Genomic DNA, 20,665 nt, shown 5'->3' with positions numbered 1-20,665 from the left:
CCTTCACCTTCAGGTTATGTCTCCTCCATCTGCAGACCCAAAGAATGTTTACCTTTCAAAGGATAGGGCCAAATAACCTCTTTGCAGAGTCTGAGAGATGCCCCTACCACAAAACGCCTCACGTTGCACTTAACAGTTCTGTCTTTATACAAAATGATACAGGACCTAATCGCATTTGCACTGTTTCTTTAGTTCTGCAAAGTTGAAATTGGTCAGCTTTGCTTTGCAAGATACATATAAAACCACCTGGTCCTGTTGGCCTGTCACCAGGAGGGAAGATAGGCTATAAATTAAAGGATCTGTCCACTGCTGGTTCCCAAAAAGGCAAGAACCAGGAGCAGACTAGCTACAATTCATTAATTTTGGTTCCTTTTTGGACACCTCCCTGGATAAGAAGTGCTAAAAAAAGAATTAGGGAGAAAACCTGGAAATGGTACAATTTGGCTTCCTCTGTAGACTGCAGACTCCTTCTCCTTGGGGGACGGCAGAGTGATTTGCACGGTATCAGGCCAAAACAACAGTTCAGCAGTGAGTGATTCCAAGAGACTGTTTTTGTTGGGTGACTGTTTTCCCTTGTCTTCTTTTTAAAATGTTGATCATATGAAATATGTAATCCTGGAAGCTGCCAAATCATGGAGACCGTCTGTTTCTGTCACTATCGGCATACTGTCCCTCTCTGGCCAGAAGTTAAGCAGCTCTGAGCTCGAGTGAAAGCTTTAACCTCCAGACAAAAATCTGGAAACTATTTGTCATCCCACATCTTTCCGAGTGGCCCCTTGGCCAGGGTTTCCTTGTTTGTCTTCAGTGCTCAGCCATCCTTTTGACCTATCAGCAGCTCTCTGGGAAACTGGATCATCTTCACAGTAGACTTTGGGGTGGAAGTGTGGAGTTGTGCCAGTGCTGGCACCTCAGGGCTTTGACTGGTGTAGGCAAAAGCCCACTTTAAATATAATTTGCCATCTAAGTTTTCCGCTGCTTTGGAGATGCAATGTGTTGTGCACTTTCCCAAAGAGCAGAGAAGGCAATGAGGCAAAGCAGCAGCCCCAAAAGAGACATTAAAAATTGCCCTGCAGAACAGGCATGTGTCCTTCCAGAAAATATTGATGCCTGTCTGTTTGCAGGACCTACAGTGACAGGGACTGATGGCTTTTCTCTCCAGTTACTATAACCACACTATCGAGAAGGCAAAAACTTCTACCTTCCAAAACCTACTGTTTGTGGAGCAGGGTGGTCTTGCTCAGAGTTTGGCACTGAGAGACCTGGCAGCTCTTCCTCCTCAATTGGCCACATGATCAGAGCCTGTCTGCTGGATGTAAAACACTTGAAGATACCTGTTTATGTCCTGGGCTTTGTTTCTGTCACTTCTCAAACTCCAGAGTGCCAGGCAGGTGGGCCTGGGAACTGGCAAACCTGCTTGTTATTAGAAACATTTATCATGGGGCTTTTGGAGAGTTAATTGGAAAGCCAGATGTAGACAAGTGTTTGCACTGCTCAGGGCTCTCTCACTTGACCTTTGATGTGAAACAAGAGTTGCTGTTGGCCCATCCTCTCTGCAGGTCAAGGATGGTGCTTGGTTAATCAAAATCGGAAGTGCCCACTGAGAGGGAGAGAATTGAGTCTCTAGGTCTTTTTTCATGGAAATCTCCAGGAGAGACTGTTCAGGGATGGAGTGGTGAGGACTGGCTGCACCCACTCAAAAGCAGAGGCTTCATGCGCATAAATGCTTCAACCCTTCATGTTGGTCTTTTTTTATAACCCTGTCCTTGCTTTGTCTGGTTGATTCCTTACACCTTGCAGGGGCACTTTTGCTGGAAGAGGGTGCAAAATCTTGCCTACTCTTTCCCCAGGTCCCCAGCCAGCTAAGGGGCTTTCCAGATAGGGGTAACTGTGGTGTTAAAGAGTCCCCAAGATTTTGGGTACTTGACAAGGATTTCTGAAGAACCCTGAACTACCCAGCTTTGTGAATTCTCAAGTCACTAGCTTAGCTCTGATCCTGCTCTTCTGCAAAATCAGTGGCTTTGTCCTCTGCCAATGAAACCAAAGGCTGAGATCAGCCAGGCAAAGGGTGTACTTTCTCCAAAAGTGGTAGCAGCCCTGTTGTTAGAAGGAAATATGTTCCTTCCTTTTAAATACAAGAATATTGTTTCCTTCAAGGGAAGGCTTCCTCATTTGCTATAGAGCATGAGCTGTAATTTCATTATATATAGTACATAATAGGAGTATAAAACCAAACCTGGCTCAGCATGGGAACCACATGACACAGAATTTTTGCTTTCCAGCCGATGCTGTCTTACTGCCCCTCCTAAGTATTTCCTTGTAACTTGCCCACATCTGTCAAAAATAGAGAGAAATCCACTTACGGGTGGACCACGGGGCCCGATGATAGACATGCCTGCTTCTCCTGGAGCACCCTGCAGATATACAATGGAGAGGAAAAGGTGTCAAAAACTGAGAGGAGGAAAATACAAAGACAATTATATACCCATCAAGACTGGGGTTAAACAAGGGTGCTTAAGGTGTGAGACCTTCAGAGCTTATAGGGCAGCTGCTGTTCCAGCCTCCCCCAGCTCTTGCCCACACTTTGGAAGAAAAGATGTCATTTGGAGCTACTCAGATGTGCCAGAAAATGGAAGCTGCACAGCAAGGAAAACTATAAACACTTAAAACACTTTTTAGCAAAACTCAGATTCAGCTCCATTGCAAGTGTGAAAGATGGCCTGAAACCCTTGCTGTTTATTTCCTGCCAGTCCAGAAGGACTGTGTCCTGCAGAAGAAAGAAAAGAAGGGATGTGTTGGGCTCCATAGAAATGGGAGCTGCAAGGACTTCACTGGCTGCCTCCAGAAATGCCTCACTTGTGTGCTTCTCAAACTCAGTTGTGATGTGGATGAAAACAGCAAAGTCCTTGCTGGAAAAGAAAACAACTGCCTCTCCAGCTCCTAGCCACCCACGACGTGCACTGTGCAGGACATGTCCTTGTCTTTGGAAAACATGGCATATTCCTGAGAGGCAGTTCCAGAAGCGCCCAGGCCTGGGGAGCTTTGGGATGGAGCATCCCATAAACCAAGTGGCCTGCAAGCAAGCAGAGCTCTCTTCAAAACACAGCTGGGACCTAGGACTCTCACAGAGGGCTTTGGGAAAGCATGGGCTTTAAGAGTAGTTTTTCCCTTGTTTGTTTGTATCTATCTGCTATCTTTTCTTGCTGAAAACTGGCCAGAGAGAAATGCAAGGACACACAAAGAAAAAGCAGGATGGCTTCAGGCAGTGAAGTTTTGGTCTGTTAGGTAATGTTGGTTGGCTTCAATGAGCAAGCAGTAGCTTGAAGGCAAGGAAGGATAATCTCTCCTACCTTGCCCCCTCCTTGTTGTGTTTTATTGTCTATCTTCTAAGAAGAGGAGCAAATGAACCTGATATGGCAGCATGCAGATGATCCCCTTATGAGGTGAATATATATCCCTTTCCTAGTTTCTGCATGTTGTTATTCACACACGCCAAACACTTTTATTTTGCTGCTCTCATAGGTGGGGAATACTCACAGCTCTGGGGAAAACAGACTATGCTGAAATATCAAACGCATCAAAACATGGGGGTAAGCAGTAGGATGCTTTACAAACTACCACTTCTTTGCAGGTATAAAACACCACCAGTTCAGTGGACAGCAAACAGCTTGTGAGATGGCATTTCACAGACTTAAATTACACCATCAGTTTTACTTGGTAAGAAGACATCTCACTTTATTAGAAATAGGAGAGTGCTGTGCCATTTTCTTCCTTGTTACAGCTTGCACCAGGGATTGGGCTAACCTGGGAGGTGGAAGGGAGCTGCAGGTTGATTAGGGCAAGTGGAGTTGCCAGCAAGGAAGAAACTTCAGGGTTAAAACCCAGGAAGCCTTGGAGGGAGCTCTGCATGTGCCCGCTGGCTCTTATGTTGTTAGTAAACTGTCATAAACAAGAAACACAGCATCTTTGGAGGCTGAGTGGCCTGGAAGGAATTTGGGAGATAAACTCACACCACCGGGGAAGAAGGGGCAGGCTGGGGGGGGTGAAAGCCCAAAACTGGCTGCAGCAGCTATGACTGTGACTGAGGGGCTCTGGCTGGCGCTAGATCAGGACAGTCGGGGATGCTAAGGGCTGTGAGGAGCTGACTCACCTTCTCTCCGGGTTGCCCTTTTAATCCCTGGGTCAGTGGCACCCATCACAGCCACATGCAAGAGGGTGCAGCGGGGAGAGAGAGAGAGAGACAGACAGACAGACACACAAACACAGGCGTCAGCGGCAAGGGTACACTACCCCACACCAAAACCCTGGCTACGGAGCTGGAATAAGTAAAGTGGCCTCAGCTCCTGCCCCAGCCCTCTTCCCCATCCTCACCCTGGGATGTCTGAGCAAAGAGCAATTCCAAAATACAGTGCTCGGACAGGCAGGGGATACCCCCTTTTGTTCAGGGCAGAGCTGTTTGGAAAGGGCAGCTGCCTGGGGCAGCAGGGGTGTATGTTAGCAAGCCCATGGTTAGCAAGCCCAGCCAACACATGAGGTGGCAGCAAGAGGCACCCAACTGGGGGAATGGGAGGATGGTGCTTGCTGAACCAGAGGAGGGTCTGAGCAATATGGCAGAGCAGATGGAAACACCCCCCATACTGCATGTATGCAGTTTGCAGGGCTGGCCACCCTGCTGTGACAAGGAGAGCCCTCAGGTGTGGGGGTCAGGGAAAATGGCTTTGCTCACACTGACACCCACCGAGGATCACCTTGAAAGTCCTGCCCTAAATCTTGGAAGTTGAAGAGGATGGGGAGAACATGGCACATACAAGAAGTTTCCACTTACCGGTCGTCCAGGGATCCCCATCGCACCTTTGTCTCCCTGGCAATTAAGGCAAAATCAGAGGCAATTGGAAACTGACCAAAAGCAAGGTTGTAAAACAGCACAAATGAATTATGCCACAGATGTGGCTTCACATTGCATTGCAAGTGTCCAGGGATTTTGAGAGAGTGTGTAGCTGAACCTGTCTTTAAGAACATGCATAAGCAACAAGCTGGTATGTGCATATGACAGACCAGCACATCTCACAACAGAAATTACACCCAGTGATTTAGGCAGCAAAAGAGCAAGAGTTTTCAGCTTAACAAAGTATAATCTCAGTTTCCAGTGCTTCATAAAATCCAGATCTTGGGAACGGGCTTCCTGCAGTAGCAAACTGTCATGTTTTACTCTCTCTTTACCAAAGTCATCTGGGTGTTAGCTATTTATTTATAGAGTTATCACTTTAAAACAGGATTCTCTTAGACTTGAAAATAGAGCCCTGTCCAGAAGCAAAAGAAAAATGTGGGAAAACAAGCTGACACAGGAAAAAGCATGTCTGGAAGAAGACATATGAGTGGCTGTGTTCAGTGTCCTCTACCCCTTTGAGATACTTCTCAGTGCATTGTCATGGTGTGAACAATCCAAAGAGTGTTTTGGGGAATGACTTTGGGTCAGGTGACACTGAGCAGAGCCTCATAAACACATGAACATAAGATTGGTGGCAATTTTCTTTGGGCACTTACCTACAAGGCAGTTTCCTACATTTAACTATGCAATTTGCCAAAATAAAAATTAAAAAAAAATAAATTAAGTCAATTCCCTTTGCATTCCTGATCACCAAAACCGAAGGCTGTGCAGATTCGGAAGATAGCAGCTGCTGCTAAAGGATCTTGACAAATATGGCTTCAGCACTTACGTAGCTTTTGGCCTATATTTTGCAAAATTGATGTGATAATTATCTCTCAGTTCTGTTTCCACCGATGTTTGGGGTTTCCTTATATAAAACAGAGTGTCCCTGCCAATGGCTGCCTGCCCTCCTGTAGCTGTAAACCTGGTTTTCTGGTTTCTGCAGCTGGAGACACCAGCTCCATTGATGCCATTTCTTTGTGCCTTCCCCCTGTTCAATCCCAACATGTGAATGTAGTGTGAAATCTCTGGATGGGGAATGCACGTAACTCTGTTTTGCTGGGTGTATGCACAGAGGCTCCTTTGGCCATGCATCCCAAACTCAGACATTATTGCCTAGGATAAACCGTTACTTGGTGAAACTTTAGCCACTTCCTTCTGTGTAGCTGGGGGGCTATTGAGTATTGGCAGCATTCCTTTCCATGCAGTGCATGTTTTCATAAATTGAAAAGCAACATATGCTTTGCAAAAGCATCCCTTGCAGATGGATGAACAGCTAACCAGCTGCTTGATTGTAAATTTTGTAGATGAAATATTATAGGAAGCTACTTATTCTAGGGTTTTAGGTCAGTTCTCAATCCCACTAATATTTGCCTATGTCTGTGTGCTGGCAGCAAGCAAAACTCCTGGTGTCAGCATCTTGCCATGGGGTTAATCTGAGGCTACTGGAGGGTGTAATACTGAGTTTTCCTGTGCTTTATTTCCCTTAAATGCTGCTTTCCTCCATAGCTGAGCTCAGGCTGATCTCCCTCATAGTTTGAGGTAAAAAAGCTGATTTCATTTCTCCTGGCTTTGCAGTGGCTGGTGCCCAGGCAGGAAGAGCTTAAGCTGAGGGCAGAGCTGTGTCAGGTCTCCAGCGAGTACCTGGTATTGGAGCGGTACATGACAGCACTGTGTCTGGTATGTGACTGCGCAGCGTTACAGCCCTCCAAGCAATAATAGCAAAGGGAGAGCTCCCAGTAGGACAGCAAATAAATGCCAGATGTTTATAATGAAAGGTTGTCTGTGACAGGGAGCCAGGAAAGAGCACTCCAAGGTGGATGATACCATGTAAGTTGGTTACCAAGTCATGCAAAGCTGCCTGCAGCTCCCACGTTGGAACTAAAGGAGCACAAAAGGCAGCAAGCAGCCTCTCTCCTGAGTCAGGGGGAGCCAGCAGCACAGTTTACATTTCGCTCATTAGGAAACTGCCTGTTACGGCTGCTGCATTCTTCAGGTGAGCTGCAGCCCAGGGAGCAGGAAGCCATAGCCAAGAAAGCACACAGCTATAATGCCAAACCCTATGCTCCTTCTTCACGCATGGCTATCTCTCTCAGATGCAGACACTGTTATTACAGACTTTTACATTTGTCCCAGAGTGACGTAGGCCTTTTAAATCCTGCTGCAATTAGCAAGCACCATCAGCAAGAATACTACACACTGTGCCTCTTCAACCAGACCCTCAAGCTGACAAAGGCATCTTCAGACATAATATGTTTCCTACATGCAGGAGGATTCATAGGGATTATGTTACCCTTAAGTTTGCTCCTACAAAGCTCCTGTGGTCTCTACTCTGTTACAAGACATGTCTCATGTGCTGTTTGGATTTGGTATTCCACGTTGGGATTGTTATGCAAGATTACTACCTTCTCCCAGTTTACAAACCCTGGAGGCCTACCGATGAAAGTACTGCCAGATACAGAACACGAGGGAGCGAAAAAGAAAAGAATGACGTATTTACCGGGAGCCCTGGTCTTCCTGTAAGGCCCTGAAACAAAGTACATAGAAATGACGAAAGTTAGCTTCAAACTCTGAAGAAAGGGCATGATAAAGAGATGAAATCACATGAAAGGGTTTAGGAAACGGAATGGTTAAAAAACTCTCCACAGCTCCTTGACCATGAGCTCTGATTGCTTCAGTTTCCTAATCTCCTGCTTGTGAAGTTTTCTCTCCTTTCGCCATGGCTCTACCCACAGCTCTCCGCACAGGCTCTGAAGGTATCTGGAAGTCCACGGAGAGCAAGCTAATTACAGGGCCCTGACTTTTTTCCTGATTTTCCATCTGCTAAATATTATTTTTTCATGTATGGAATTGTTGCAATTGCCACAGAAATGTTGCATGTTCAGAAATGGGAGAGAAAATGTCCGTGAGAGGATCTTTTCCTTCGGATGTGGTCCAGACGGCAATTGAGTCTGGGAACCTCTGGACTATTGCATCATTTCATCATTTCCTTCCTTCCTTTGCCCCTTTTAGTCCCAATCTCACCAAATTTCTTATGTGACTATGGGTTGCCCCTGTCTTCACCAAAGCATCAACTGATTTCAAGAACAACGGTGGGAGCATCTGTTGGGCAAGAGGAGAGTATGAAGGCCCCTTTGACCGCTGGGGTGTTGCTCAGCCATTTCCCTGTATTTTCTCCTGGTCATCCTACACTACAAACAGGGCTCAGTGCACCTCTAATGAGTATTTCTGCCCATCCCCAAACTCAAGCTGACACTGGGGTCTAAGCCCCGCTGCCCAATATGCTGTGTTTTGCAAGGCAGGATAAAACACCAGGAGAGAGTAGTCATCAGTGGGTCATCAGTGCTTTGGGGTTCCTATCCAGCATGATGTATATGACAACCACCCAGGCAGAAGCCCATGTCGCTCATAAACTTGAGTTTCCATGCAGTTTTAATCACAAAAAATATAGGGGGAGGGGGGGCAGGGAGAGGAAAGAAATATTTCCTATGGTGGCATGGAGGACTTTGCTTTATTCTTCGGCAGTGAACTGAGCTGATCAGAAACCCAGAGGTCCTGAAAGAGGCAAGGGTGCTGTTAGCCCAAGACATTCCACTTTGGCTAATGATGCTTGGTCTGCCTGACTTCCTCTTGTTATTTCCATTGGCTGAAGCATTCCTCGCAGCCTGTCCTGAAAGTCTGCATGCGGAGACAGGTTCAGAGGTTGCAATAAGCCAGGATACAGTAGCACATATTGTCAGCACTTCTCTGGTGGTCCCATGTGTTTCTGCCAGGCTTCAATCTTTCATTACGATATTAAGTTTCTAGCCCTTATTGCTGCAGAGGAAGCCTGGAGTGCGTGTCTTCCTCACCCTGCAAAGGCGCAGACTGCTCTCCAGGAGACGTCTGTGTTGACCTTGTGCTTTCTCTCTGATTTCTCTTAGCAATAATAGAAATGCTTCACCAGCACCAATTTTGTGCCTGGCCCATCCCTTTAGCACTGACCTATGCTTGCCCAGGGTAGAATGGTAGGGACAGATCTAGCTGGACTCCACTTGCAGCTCCTCTGGAGCAGAGCTTTCTTCCCAATAACCCAAAGCTAACACTGAAATACATTCACTTCAGCAGCCAGTCCTGAAAGCCCCTAGGATCAACTACTGCTGAAGGTTTGCATGGATCAGGGATTCCAGCTGTAAAACGCTTTCAGACCTTTTGACCCGGAAGGTGCAATTTTTTGTAAGATTGTTGTCATTAAATAGGGATGTGCTCATATATCTGGGAGTTCAGTCTACAGCATTTTGACTCGATGAAAGGGGAAAATAGGTTGTGCATCAAGTACTTCTCCTCAGAACATCATCTGCAAACTGTTTAAGACATTTTTGCATGAACAGACAAAAGATGACTACCGTATGTTTAACTTCTCATGTTCCTCCACAGAAACCCAGCATAGTTACTGTATTGTACATGAATATAAACCATTTCCTCTGGAAGGATCGTGCTAGAGACAATATAGCATTTCTCTATAATCCTGAGAGATGTCAATACATGGCCTCATTCGTTGCATTGCTTCTTCTGGTTCACCGTGGGTCTCTTAGTAGCTGTAAGAAAATTCTGCAATAACCTAGTTGTTTTCCTGAAGCCTAAATCATCTGCACTGAGATTTTGCATTAGCTAACATTTAAAAAGGAAGCTGTCAACACAATTTTTTCCTCTGAAATTGATAATTGTGCAGCTATACTTCAAGGCCCATCAGTTCAGCAAGCCCACGAGAGTAGCAGGGAACAAGTCCCTACAGCTCCTGCCATGTGTTTGTGATCTATCTTTCCCTTTGTTGCAAACACGTCTCATTCAGCATGTGGCATCCAATGGATTGAAGCACATACAGCTGATTCCCCCAGGGTATGTGGGGCCAACTAGTAATAAATACATGTGACCCTCGTGTTTGTCATGTCCCTGTCCCTGTGCTCCCTCTGTCTCATCACCCTCAAAAGCTGCAATGCAGCCGAGAGCAACCCCACAATAATATGGGTCTTGAACACCCACAGTACTTGCTGTTTGATAGGTCCCAGGTTGCCAGGACTGTGAAGGCAGCTACCACACCAGACACCACAGACAGAAGACTTTGCTAGTTCGTGGCCTGCAACCTCTGTGTCAACAGCTTCTAAAACCATAGAGGCTTGGTACTTACAGGTGGACCTGAAAGACAGAAGAAGAAAAAAAAACCAATAAATATTTTTTTAATTTAATAAATACTAACAAGAAGGACTAAATAAACACACTGTACCATCTTTTGGGGTTGATCCTGATGCTGCTCACATTTGCTGATGCACATACACAAACTCCCTATTCATTACTTAAGTATCCCCAAAATTAGCAGCACTGCTTTACAGTCACCAGGAGTGCAGGGCAGCCTCTGAAAGTCCTGTGTTGGAAAGGCCATGCAAGTCAAACTCTTGACACTGTTAAACTCATTTTTGGTCCTTTGGCAGTCAGGGGTCCCCTCCATGAGTGTGACACCACTGAGCAGAGGAGACTTGTTATTTGTGTGACTCCCCCTCACATCCTGCCCACCCCTTGGGGTTGAGAAGTTGAAAGTGGAGGGGAAAAGAGCCCCTTTCCTGATAAAATGCCTATGCATTTCCCATCAGTATCGGTGATCTTGTAAAGGCATGAAAAGGTTAATGAGAAAACTACAGCTATTAAGCACATCAGGTACCTTTTCTCTTTAGTGCAAGCTTATTTCCCCCTTTGCTTCTGCTCTGTTCCCATAGGAGCCATTCTGACCCTCTTGGAAGGAATTTCCTCAAATCCTTTGGGTTTCTTTTATTTTGGAAAGATTTTTGGAATCTGGCAACGTGGAGCACTGCATCTCCCTCATACAGAACTATTGTACAGTATATACCAAGGCTTAAACAGCACATTTCTTTCATCAGTTCCCAGAAAATTCCTCAAAATCCTGACAGATACTGTGTGTGTGTGGAAAGAAACCCCTGGCCTGACTATTTTGTGGTTTCCTCTCTGTGAGAGAAGCAAGATGCACCATACAACTGTCAGGGGGTTCTACATTTTCCATACTTTATAGACACTCTGTTTTCTTTTTCCTTTTTTTTCCCCTCTCTTTATGTGAAGTGCCAGGAAGTAAGACTAAACAGCGTAACAGGAGAGCTGACAGGTAACAGGCAGCAACCTCTTCTTTGCATGGGAGGTGGATGTCACGGTGAGCACCTGCAGAATACGCTGTCATTCTGAAAATACCCCTGGCTGAAAGTCCACCAAAGAAACTGGAGACTTTGGCTGAACATTTTCCACATTGGAAATCTCCCACTTAGCATGACTCCTTCATACCAAGGACTTCAGCAAATGGTTTGGCTATCAAGCTTTGGTACCCTAAAATCGCACTGTGAATGGCACTCTAAAGAGCTTTGCTCAGCTTTCATTATTGTTGATCAAAAAAGGTTATCTCCAAAGGTTACCTTTTGGTTAAAAAAAAAAAAGAAAAACAGAATGTTTAGCACATTCATGGTGACGGACAGATAGATAGTGCTAAAAAGCCAACATTCACAGCCAGAAATCTCAACGGCTCAAAACATCTCCATCCAAATTTAGGGCAGGGGCTCAGGGGGACCCAAATTTGCTGGGTCTGGCAATTGCCTATCACCGGTGTTGGTGCTGAGGTCACTATCCTGCTTGGTATGCCAAATCTAAATAACAAAAGTGTTTCTCATCAGAATGTTCATTTTGGAGGGCAAGGTCAGACTCGGATACAGGAATCCTAATTTATGCCAGACTGGGAGAAAAAAAAGTAATTTTTCCAAGTCTGGCCTGCATGACAATAAAGTTCTGTGAGGACAGTTTTGGAGAGATTTTGTTTCAGAGTAAGCACCCTGTCACAAAGTCAATGCTTATAACTTGCCAACATACGGACTTTATTTCCATTAGCAACACTATAGACCCATAATAACCCGCCTACCTGTCTGCACAGGGGCAGACTGGGGCACTTGCAGGTTGCATGAACCAAACCATTTAGCTAATACTGAAAGAAAAATTTAAAGGCAAACAAACCCTGAGCCACCGTACCCTTCCAGACCAAATGTGACCAGACAGCAGCACAGCGTGTAATGGTATTGCAATACCGCTGAGAGAAAAAAGACGCTTTTGCTTGCTCCAGAAGCTACATCCGCAGAGCAGAGTAAATCAGCAATGCCGTCAGTTCTGGTCCCACCAAGCCACACACCCCACACAGATCAAAGGCAGGAGGCATATTGGAGGCCCATCTTTGTTATATGCCCTCTATAAAATTAATGGTTATGTGGAGGGGCCTGCACAGTCTTGTATAAACACAGCTCAGTGAGCTGCAGGCACACAATCTTGGCTACAATAAGTCAATCAGTAGAGACCATCCAGGGACTAGGCTTCAAATGCTGGGACCATCCATGTGACCCAGGAGACAGAGCCCTTGGATATAGTCACTTGTAAAAGCAACATCGTCTTGCATGGGCTGAAGGAGGAGGAAGGAAGATGTGCCAAGGATAGTGGGGAGGGAGGAGGTGCTGCTGGATAAGCTATTGCAAAGCACTGGGGATTTTACAAAGTGAAATAATGCTTCAGCAAAGTGGATTTGTCATGTTCTGTCAGAGTGATTAATGAGAAGGCCAAGCAGAGCTTCTAAAGAGGCTCAGTCTCTAACATAACAAGGAGTAACGCACATTAAAGGAAAGAGCAGGCAAATGAGAGAGGGGATCCTCCTGTCTCCGCTTTCAACCTCTCTAACCAAAGATGGCCAGTCTGAGACAGCCTCTTGCGGGCAGCACCAGCTGTGCTCATGCAATGCACCAGGGTTGCCCCTGGCCAGGGGACTGGCAGAGATACCTTGGCCTGGTCAGAGATGCTGGCAATCCTGTGTAAGCCAAGGGAGCAAACATACAAGTCAACCAGATTGCACAGAACCCTTCATGAAAGGAACATGAACTGTAACAGAATCACTGCAACACCACTGGATGTTGCTCCCCATGCTCCCTGCCCCCCTGCAGTCCCAGGCAGACTGGGGCAGCTGCGTAGAAAGAGGCCTTATTGCCCTCTTTGGTGGGCCAGGCCTTGATGGTGGTAAACTCCAAAATGCTCCACAAATGACGAAGAGCAAACAACCTCAACAGCTACAAGTGCTAATCTCATCTATGGGGGTTCCTACTCTTCTGTGTTTACAGCAGACTCTTTTTGGGTGAGATAGAGGTGCTGCTGCTTAGGAGATGAGCTAACTCCCTTTTCTCTAAATAGTAAGCAGAGAAGGGACAAGAAGTCAAAACAGCAGGAATCAAAGCTACCATGAAGATTTCTAAGCCCATTTCATAGCTAACCTCAGCCTACAGACAGACCCAGAGCTCCCAGATTACCAAATTCCTCTGCCTTGCACAGAACAGGGAGCCCACATTTGTAATTAGCACCTCCAGATCCTGTGTATTTTGAACCTGATCTTGATGGGACCAGAGTGCTGCTGGTGCTGGCATGTAGGCTACAGCACTACCGTCCACCCACAATGAGCAGCTCGGGAAGCTTCTCTCCGTGCTGGTGCCTCACTGAAAGGCACTGAAGGGCTGTAAGCAACTGAAATTGCTGTTTATCCAGCTGCGGGGCTTATCGAGCAGCAGGGGACGGAGGAGGGGATGGAGCAAACATGTCAGGAGTGGACAAGTGGGAGGAAGCAGCAGCCTCCTGCAAAGAGAAGACCTCCAGAGCACCTTTGAAAATGAACATTGAGAAAACAAAGAATTGTTGTGGGGGTACCCAGCGTCCCTCCAAACATATGGCCTCTGGAAATTAGCACCATCTGCACTGTCCCTTCTCAGCTGCTCTGGCTTTTATGCAGATAGAAACTTTCCTTAAAGAAGCTCTGCCTTTCCTGTAGCCCAAGTAAGCAAATGAGCAGCCATGGTCTGCAGACTGGATGAGTCTGCCTTACTGCACATATAGAGGGGGCATATTTGTGATGGACAGCAGGGCCATGTCACAGAGCCCTCTGCTCACTTGCTCTCCACCATGGCCCATTCAACCAGTGACTAACTAAAACAGAACTGCAATGACCCTTTTTCCTTCACCCCCACAAAGAGATAAAAAGCCACCCTCTATGCTGTAGCCTCTTCAGGCTCAGAAGAAAGGCTGCTTCTTTTGTAACTGGGTCATATTTATTCTAATCTGGAAAGACCCATATCCCAGAATATCAGATCTTAAAAGCTGGACAGTATTAGAGGGGGTCTGTGTGGAGTGAGACCTTCTGATGGTAGAGATACCCTCAGCTTCTGAGACTGCAATGCTCTCTGGACTGATAGGATCACTGAAATGATCCCATCCATTTAAGGGCATTTCCTGACATCTGGAAAAGTGTCTGCTCTTAAAAAGATCTCAAATGCTGTTGCTTAATTTCTTTTCTCTAACTTCTTGGATTCAGGCAGTCCAGTGTCTGTAATGTGGTTGTCTTCCACCCTGCTCCAAAATCTCACATATGAGGAATTTTTTTTCTGCTCTGTAGAATACACAAGACAAGATGGACAGAGAGGGAACATAAAGATGTCATTGTTGCTCACTTGGGTCATCCTCACTACACACTCCAGCAGAAGGGGAGACATAGACATGTAATCCATCCCTGTGAGGGAATCCAGCCATTTCACAGACCCAGAAGGCAGCCTTAAAGAGTTAAAGAGATACAGTTACTTCCTGATATTCAGGACTATGTTAATTGATAATAACATAGCTGTGGCCAGGCAATTAGTTTTGAAATGCTGCTTAAAATGTCAGCAGCCCAAGCACGATCTTACCCAGGGTGGCAGAGATCCCTTTGTTCATGGCTTCATAGATGTTCAGCACACCATGACCCTATTTTGGAGCCAGCAGACCCCACTTGGGTGCGTAGAGCTCAGATGGTAGGTTTCACCTTTTTTAAAGGCTGGTTGTGCTGCAGTTTTCACACAAGAAATCCAGGGTACTCACAGTCTTCTAGAGACCTCTTCCCTACTTCCATCAGGGGACAAATGATACAAGGGGAGGTGGAGGGATCATTAACTTGGAGAACTGCAAATGAAAGGCAAAATTGCTGTGTGCCTTGCCATAATTCATTATTATTAGTTGTAGGAAAATTAAAGACAAGAGAAATTTTCAAAATGATAAGAGAAATCTTAAATGACGATTACCCAAAACATACACTCCAGAAATTCTGCTTCAGGTGTTGTCAGCAGACAATCTGAGTGTGTAACTCTCTCCGTAGAGCATGAGCCCCTCGCAAAGACCAGGACACTCTGTCCCCAGAACATCCTCTCTCAGCCTTTCAGCTACACCCTGCAGAGCAGCAAGAGGTTCTTCAAAGGGTCATAGAAATGCCGGACAGGGAAAAAGATATTTCAATTTCCCTGTGACCAAAGCTCAGCTGAGGCACCAGGTTATGCCAGTCACTCAAGCTTGCCTCTGAAATCAAACCCATGACATCACCGAGATTCAGCAGTTAATATCAGCAGCTGTTGAGGATAAAAGTCACTGCTCAGGCACTCTGAGCATCCCAGTGCACTGCCACCAGCAGCAGCTTCTGCCAAGGAGAAGACCTCAAGCACAGCACCGAGAGGAGAAGTCCATGGGAAGCTGTGCCCAAAGCAAACAATGAGGTGGAGCCTCACAGAAAAATTAACTTGAGTAAGCAGTACTCTCAAAAAATAAAAGAGGTTCTGATACTGGAGTTAAGCTACAGACTCTAACTGCATCTCCAAGCATCCACTTGTTTCAAGAAGCATCTGTAAGGACAACAGAAGCCAGTCAGCCTACAGAGCCAGAAGAATTTGGTAAGAAAAACCTGTACCGTTGGCATAACCATAGCAAGCCCAATAGGCAGATTTAAGTGTCAAAGCAAAAGGTTCAACAATAGACAAACAGAAATATTCTGATAAATACAAAAAACAAAGGGCAAAAAGGGCCAAGAGCCAACGGCCTGCATGGTGCTGGCTGTACCCAGGACAAACACAGCACCCCTGGCTCCACCGGGGAAGAGACAGTGGGATGTACGACACCAGGCAGAACAATGCTTATTTTTGGCAGGCATCCATGGGTCAGCAAGCTCCTTCCAGGCAGCAAACAGTCGCATTTGTCCCTGTCATGCTGAAGCACTTAGCACCACAGAAAGCAGAGAAAAAAGGGCTGGGAAGAGCACATGGGGTCAGCTCTCCCAGTGGGATTTTGTGCTTCAGATCTGGAGGCCCCCATGGGGTTTTCCAGTAGCAGTGCAGAGCCCTGGATGGTAAATTGAAAATGGATGGTCACAAGCTCACTCCATTCCACCACCTTCTGCCAAAGAGGCAGTGAGCCCCCAGGCTTGTGCAAACCACCAGCCATAAACTGCTGCTCTTGACTATCCCCCTTTCTCTTCCCCTTCTGCTTCCCCTGAGCAAACCAAACAGAGATTAAAGGATTCCTGGGGAATGAGAAAGACATGAAATTGAGGAGGGAACATCTTCAAAGCAACCAAAAGAAAAATGTCTCTACCTAGCCTATTTGGGCAAATATTTCCCTAACCTGTTGCTGCCTTCTGGGGATGGAGACACTGCACTCTTCCCTAGTGATCTGACCCAGGCGATACCCATGCCCTGACTCATAAGGTCATATTTATTATTTTTCTTAGAGATTACCCAGAATTTCCAGTGTTGTTGTTGAAGACAGTCAATGACCTTTGATGTACAACAAACTCAAAGAACAGCTTTTTTTATTTCTCTCCTTTTTGCGGTTACCTTTTATACATTTGAAGTCTGCTGTCCCATTCCCTAGTCTTCTGTTGTCTTTAGACTAAACAAAACATAATTCTCCCATCTCTCCACAGAAGCCAAGTTTTCTGGACCTCCGGTCATTTTCACTGGTCCCCCTCAGGGGCCCATTTGCCTCCTAAAGTGTAGTTCTCAAATAGAAACCTGCTCCCCAGCTCACTGCACAAGTTAACAGTAGACAACTTGTTAAAGGCAGAAGACATGGTGTCTATTTAGCTTATCACAGAGGGATACCGAGTCCTTCCCCATCACCACCTCTGCCTTGCCCTTACCTTCTGAAATATCACGTCCTCTAGCAGCCCTCAAAAGCTAAGAGATTTCTTGCAGTGCAAGCACAGAACTTGGTGTCCTTCCTGTCTGGTGTGACCAGCTCTTATGGTCCAGTGAGGAGAAAAGTCTCCTTCTCATCCACAATGAACTTCTTCAGCTTTTCTTGGTGTCCTTCATAGTCCCATCTCCAGCTCCTTCTGTGTTTTTGAAGTACACCTCAAATACTTGGACACTTCCAGAAGACCTGGCAACTCTTAGTCTGAAGACACACATGTCAATGCAACAAGCTATCAGTCCAGTAAAACTTCACTCTTGGCAGAGTAGACGCTTGATAGTTTCTCTGCAGCTCCCACCGTACATCCTCTAACACATACTATTCCATGCCAAGAATATGAAAGGTGGTGTCTGAAAGCTCTGGAGATCCAAAGCAGTTTGAATACAGGTCATTAAGAGGTCTGATATTTCTCCATCAAGGAGCTGACTGCTTCTTCAACACTCAGTCAGGCCCCATACAAGTCTTACTCCTCAGAGAGCTGCAGAATTAGGAAGGAACCACTTACTGGCCAAAGTAAATCATGGCTGGGTAAAGAAAAAAAAACCAAACTAAAAAATCCACAGCTCTTTTACTTCCTGCTGAAAATTACAGTCTCTCATAATGTGGTTGTTGGGGAAAAGTAGAAAGTTGGAGCATACTATAGTTAATAAATATTTAAATAAATTCTCTGATCATGCATTTAAAATATGATACATTTTACTTTTCAGATTGCATAGGTTCATTTTCTTCCTCTATCATTTTTGCAATTAGCAGCTGATTTTAATATCTAGTGCATTGCTGCAGCCCGCACCCCTCCCCAATTCTTGTTATTCTTCCCTCTTTTCCGTCTGCTAACTCTTCTGTTCTTCCTTCCTCCTTCCAAAATACTTTGCAACTTTTATAACAGCAAATTCTGTCACCTACCCGGGGAAGAACAAAAGACCATTGTGTTCAATTTATCTTTTAATAGAGTCCTTCCTCAAATACCTCACGGACTGCCAGTACTGTCTTCCAGACCCTGTCTCACACCCTTTTGAGTTATTAAATGTTTGGGAGGGTCTTTCCTTTAACCAAGACATTTTTCCACCCGAGGCGATTGATAGCTCCCAGTTACCACTAATTACCCTATCAGCCTAGCCACAGCACTCTTCCTCCAGAGGCCAGCAATGCATCCCTGTCACTCCTTATCCTCTTCTTCAAGGATGGAACAAACTGACTAATTAGAGACACCATAAACTCCTCCTTCAGGCTCTTTCCTGATGTGTTCCCTTGTTTCCAAACAGAGCATGTGGAGGAGAGCAGGGCTGATGCTAGTCCCCTCAAAAGGAACAATGCAATGGGGTTTCTGAGCCCAAGCGGGTTTGCTCAGCATGCTTTATTGTGCAGGAAGAGAAGAATTTTCATTCATTCATCCAAATCTAGCAGATGATTTCTTAGCACATCTTGAACTCTGAGAGGTTTGTCTAGTTTGCCTACCCCCACACAGGGCTCTGCCTAGTAGGAGCCAGGCTGGGGTAGCATGCACATGTGTTAAACGAGACAACTTACGTTGGCTAACAGGGACAAAAGGATTCATGGCTTTCCTTATATAGAATGAAGTAAAGCATCTGGTGCCAAACCCAGATGCTTTGCACAGCACACACTACAGAGAAAGCCATCAGACAAAAATAATGCCCAAACAACTGCTGCCTCCCTACAGTGTGTGGTGCGGAAAGCACCTGTATTCTCTCAGCTCCTCACTGTGGCAAATTTGACACAATTAATAAGTTTGCTAAACTCTGTAAGGACCTCCATCTTGTTCGAGACTCAAAGATTTTTCTTATTTAGGCATACAGGTGCTTATTTTTTTAAGGTAGGGAGAGATCCCATTATAATCTCAAGAAGAAAAGAGATCACAATGAAAGTGGAAGAGGTATCTTTCCCTGCCTCTGGAGCAGAGAAGTAACCTGGAGGAAAACCAATCAAGTTTAGAAACTAGTTACTCTGAAGCTCTTCCTCCCAGATAAAAGGAAAAAGGCACAAGGGGAAAAAGGCATTGTATTTACAGAGAAACTTCTCCTAAATACATGGAGGGGGTGTTGAATATGCGCTGCAGGGACATGTCTGGCAAAAAATTGGTGGGGCTTTAGACACTGCTAAAGAGCCCCATCTCCTACCAAAACAGCAAGCCCTCTCTATTCCAGGAAAAATGAGCAAAGAGGAGGAATGAGGGCTGAGGTCTGCAGCGGTTTGCTGCATGAGAAAAGCACATGGAAAAACCCACATGGAGGAGGCAGCAATGGCTGAATGCATGCCAAACCACGTGGGACCAGGGACAGTGCATGCCCTGCACCAGTCCTCAATCCAAGAGTCACACATTTGTAGCTTCCTTTCCTAAAGGACCTGAGAGCCACTTCCCATCACTATCCCAAGAAACTCCAGGACGTCTGCCCATTAAGAGTTGGGTTAATGCAATAGTAGAGCACAGGATCTATCCAGAATGGCTTTGAAATTCAGGGAGAGAAATATTTGCAACCACACCTGATAGCCCCCATCCTCTCCTGGTTTTCCAGAAAAAAAACCAAAACCAAACAAAAAAAGAAACCACACAAAAAACAAACAAAAAAATTTGCTATAAGCACACAGTTCATCCATAAGCAAAATATCACCACACACATGAATTGGAGGTAAACTAAGAAACACGATACTGCATCTTTCAGAAAAACACATTTCTTTCCCCCTCTCCTTTCCTTCTGTTTTTAAGCCCATGTTAAATCACACTGCACAGGGGATACCAACAGCTTCACAATTCCACAGTTTCTCCCTGGATTTTGGACAGGTCAGGGCTGGGTGTATAGCTGCCTGGTGCACAGAGGGCTAAAATATGGCTCCTTGGCTGTGGCCAGGGCAGTGCCACAGAACCATAAGCTCTATGGGGTGCTTTTGGGGTTTCAACCCCTCTTTCATCTGTGTTGCACTTGTATATGGTAGGGTTTAAGGGAGAGTTAATCTGTAGGCAATGACTGCTGTTTTGGGAAATAACTACTCCCTCTGCCAAAATCCCTCTAACAAGGTGCTAGTATTAAAAACCAAATTCAAAAAAAAAAAAAAAAAGGCAAAAAAATAATCCCAGCCCATTGCACTTGAGCTACTTTAGGAACGAGACAAACACACAACTCCTAGCAGCTGCCATCGCCTCCAGCAACATCTCCCTTGGACAGCATCCTCTATGATGATAGAGGAGGAAAAGCAAAGAGCAGCCACTGGGATCCAGCCACATCCACCCACCCAGTACTGGGTTCAGCCTCAGAAGGACCCCTTCCCAAAGGCAAAGCACAGCCCATGGCCCTCTACCTGCTGCTGGTTGAGCCACATATCAAGGGAAGCCTGGTGTGGATGGGATCGCTGGGTGGTCCCCAGCATAGCACACATGCTGCGCTGAGCAATACAGAACCATAATAAACAAGTCCCTCGCACAAAGCTCTGTCAGTTCAGATTCCAGTTCAGTTGATATAATCTTCATCTTCTCTTTGAAAGAAAGGAAAAAAAGGAAAAGCAAAAATTAAAAACCAGGCATCCTAAGGGAAAGGAGTGAGGCAAGAGATGGATTGATACAGCCTGTGTGTGTCTCAGCCCCCCGGCATGGGGAAAATGTGCTGTTAATCAGCCACCCCCTGGGAGTATGCT

At 45.7% G+C, this 20,665-nt stretch overlaps 1 protein-coding gene across 1 annotated transcript in view; it reads right to left on the bottom strand.

Moving 5' to 3' along the window:
• The window catches only part of COL13A1 (collagen type XIII alpha 1 chain), a 129,553-nt gene that overhangs the window by 55,780 nt on the left and 53,108 nt on the right, over positions 1–20,665 (bottom strand). Inside the window, exons 6-10 of the mRNA XM_057403293.1 lie at positions 10,092–10,099; positions 7,425–7,451; positions 4,823–4,858; positions 4,148–4,174; positions 2,361–2,411 (exon numbers count right to left, since the gene is read on the bottom strand). Of these exons, the coding sequence (XP_057259276.1) occupies positions 2,361–2,411; positions 4,148–4,174; positions 4,823–4,858; positions 7,425–7,451; positions 10,092–10,099 (149 nt within the window). The remainder of the gene's footprint in view (positions 1–2,360; positions 2,412–4,147; positions 4,175–4,822; positions 4,859–7,424; positions 7,452–10,091; positions 10,100–20,665) is intronic.

Source organism: Pezoporus wallicus, unplaced genomic scaffold (assembly GCF_028554395.1).
Source record: "Pezoporus wallicus isolate ANWC-B61680 ecotype Strahan unplaced genomic scaffold, APGP_CSIRO_Pwel_v1 contig_4264, whole genome shotgun sequence".
Lineage (NCBI taxonomy): Eukaryota > Metazoa > Chordata > Aves > Psittaciformes > Psittacidae > Pezoporus > Pezoporus wallicus.
The sequence above is the reverse complement of the archived record's forward strand: the minus strand, read 5'-3'. Positions and strand labels throughout refer to the sequence as shown.